This window comes from Nicotiana sylvestris, chromosome 2 (genome assembly GCF_000393655.2).
Source record: "Nicotiana sylvestris chromosome 2, ASM39365v2, whole genome shotgun sequence".
Taxonomy (NCBI): domain Eukaryota; kingdom Viridiplantae; phylum Streptophyta; class Magnoliopsida; order Solanales; family Solanaceae; genus Nicotiana; species Nicotiana sylvestris.
This window is the reverse complement of record NC_091058.1, coordinates 120332965-120335238: the sequence shown is the minus strand read 5'-3', so window position 1 is coordinate 120335238 and position 2274 is coordinate 120332965. Positions and strand designations below refer to the sequence as shown.

Below are 2274 nucleotides of genomic sequence, written 5' to 3'. Positions count from 1 at the left end.
TTAAACTGGATAAAGCATTGTATGGGTTGAAGCAGGCTCCTCGAGCTTGGTATGAAAGGCTGTCAAAGTTCCTCTTAGAAAATGGTTTTACAAGAGGAAAAATTGACAACACCTTGTTCCTGAAGAAACGAGGAAGCAACATGCTCATTGTTCAGGTATTTGTTGATGATATCATTTTTGGGGCAACAACGGATTCACTGTGTGAAGAATTTGCAAAACATATGGGAAATGAGTTGAAATGAGAGATGAATTTCTTCTTGGGTCTTCAAGTGAAGCAGTCCACTAAGGGTACATTCATTTGTCAACAGAAATACATCAAGGAGCTCTTGAAGAGGTTCGATATGGAAGCATCAAAAGTGATAGACACTCCCATTGCTTCGACTAGTCGACTGGATATGGATGAGGCTGGATCTTCTATGAATCAAACAATTTATAGAAGCATTATTGGGTCTCTTCTTTATCACTGCTAGTAGACATGATATTGTCTTCAGTGTGGGGCTATGTGCAAGGTTTCAGTCAAATCCCAAGGAATCTCATCTGAAGGCTGCCAATATTTTTTTGATATAAGGGAACACAAGACCTGGTCCTGTATTACCCCTCAGGTGACAGTTTTAATCTTATTGGATATGTTGATGCTGACTATGAAGGTTATCTTGTGAACAGGAAAAGTACTTCTGGAATGGCTCACTTTATAGGATCATGTATCATCTCTTGGGGCACAAGGAAGAAAAACTCAATGACTCTTTCAACAGTTAAAGCAGAATATGTAGCTGCAGCCTCCTATTGTGCTAAGCTCCTATGGATTAAACAACAACTGGAGGATTTTTGGGTATTTACTGGTTGTGTGCCTCTTCTATGCGATAACACCAGTGCACTCAACATGGCCAAGAATCCAGTTCAACACAAAAGAGCCAAGCACATTGATGTGAGACATCATTTTCTGAGGGACAATGTGGAGAAAGGGCTGATCTGTATGAAGTTCTGCAGTACAGAAGACCAAATTGCAAATATCTTCACCAAAGCATTGAGTAGGGAACATTTTGAAAGAAATAGGGTGAAGCTGGGGCTATTGAAGCCTAATTGAGAACCTGATTCCCATCAGTTTGCTATGAAAATCACCTTCAGGTAAAATTAGCTAAAGTATTTTCTAGCCAAGTCTAACTCACTTCAATACCGTTGCAGGTAAATACACATGATGATTATAGAAGCTGTAAATGCATTGCATGGGCGGTGAAAGAGGATTGAAATTTTCAAAGACAGGTCAAGAACCTGGTTCTTGTACCAAAGGTTAGTAGTCCTATGCATTCTTTAATACACATCTTGAAAAGGTACAAATATCAACTGCCATGTCATCCACCTTTTCAGACTCTTTCCATCTCCCTCTAAAATGTTGCATCTCCCCAAGCACTACCGCTATTTCAGAACCGGTTCCTATCTCTCTCTTTATTATTATCTTCTTTCTCTTAAAAATCCTCTCTTTTCTTCGCTGATCATACTCCCTCACTAGACCCTCTCCAAAGATTCTCAACTCTATCTCTTCAATGGATGACAATCTCTCTGAAATCCCTTCTTCAGTTGTCACTAACCCAGAGAAAACCCTTGAGCCCTCCATCCCCCATGAACCCTCTGTCACCATCCCTGTCCTAACCACTGAAATCACCTCTAACCCAGATTTCCCTTCACCCTCTAGTTCTAAGGCGACTATCTCAGAACCCCCAAAAGTTATTGATCCTTCGTGTCTATCTTCTGAGATTCTCATTGACCAAGGGAAAAGTGGAGAACATGGTAAAATTCCTAACATTGTAGAGGTTTCTGCCATTGTTGCTTTAGAATCTGTGGTGGCCATGGAGCCTATCGAGGATGAAACTATCGCGACCATCTTTGTTGTGTTTGTAGATGGATTATTGTATGAGGTAATTTTTGGTGTACCCAAGTCTCATAGGAATGGGACACAATGACTGGTGGGAGAAGGATACATGGTGCTTGTTGAAGGCTCTGCTCCAATAGAAACTACTGGGCCCTCTTGTAAGGGACTTGACCCCTCTCCGGAAGAAACATGTCAAGGTTCCCACTCCCAGGCCAGTTCTGCTCCTACACCTTCTCCACACTTTGTTGTTGAGCCCTTGGACATTATAGTCCCTGAGATGAGGTCTAGTAATGAGGAAGATCAAGACACCATTGCTCTTGATGCATTCATAGTCAAGAGAAGTGCAGTAATCACCCCTGAGTCTTCTACTAAGCAACCTACTACAAGGTTGCAAGCAAAGGTAGCTT

The 2274-nt window shown here is 41.5% G+C and overlaps 1 protein-coding gene across 1 annotated transcript; it reads left to right on the top strand.

Annotated features, from left to right (window-relative positions):
• The first annotated feature begins 245 nt into the window (after positions 1 to 245).
• On the top strand, positions 246 to 1245 carry LOC138885503 (uncharacterized). The gene is made up of 3 exons (XM_070166457.1): positions 246 to 448; positions 664 to 829; positions 1183 to 1245. The coding sequence occupies exons 1-3, from the start codon at positions 246 to 248 to the stop codon at positions 1243 to 1245; spliced, it is 432 nt and encodes a 143-aa protein (XP_070022558.1).
• The last annotated feature ends 1029 nt before the right edge of the window (positions 1246 to 2274 follow it).

Bases quoted from the DNA above. Each gene is read 5' to 3' on its own strand.
- LOC138885503 (XM_070166457.1), top strand. From the start codon at position 246: ATGAATTTCTTCTTGGGTCTTCAAGTGAAGCAGTCCACTAAGGGTACA. The intron at 449-663 runs GTCTCTTCTTTA...TCTTGTGAACAG, and splicing joins ATTTATAGAAGCATTATTGG to GAAAAGTACTTCTGGAATGG. The intron at 830-1,182 runs GTATTTACTGGT...ATACCGTTGCAG, and splicing joins AACAACTGGAGGATTTTTGG to GTAAATACACATGATGATTA.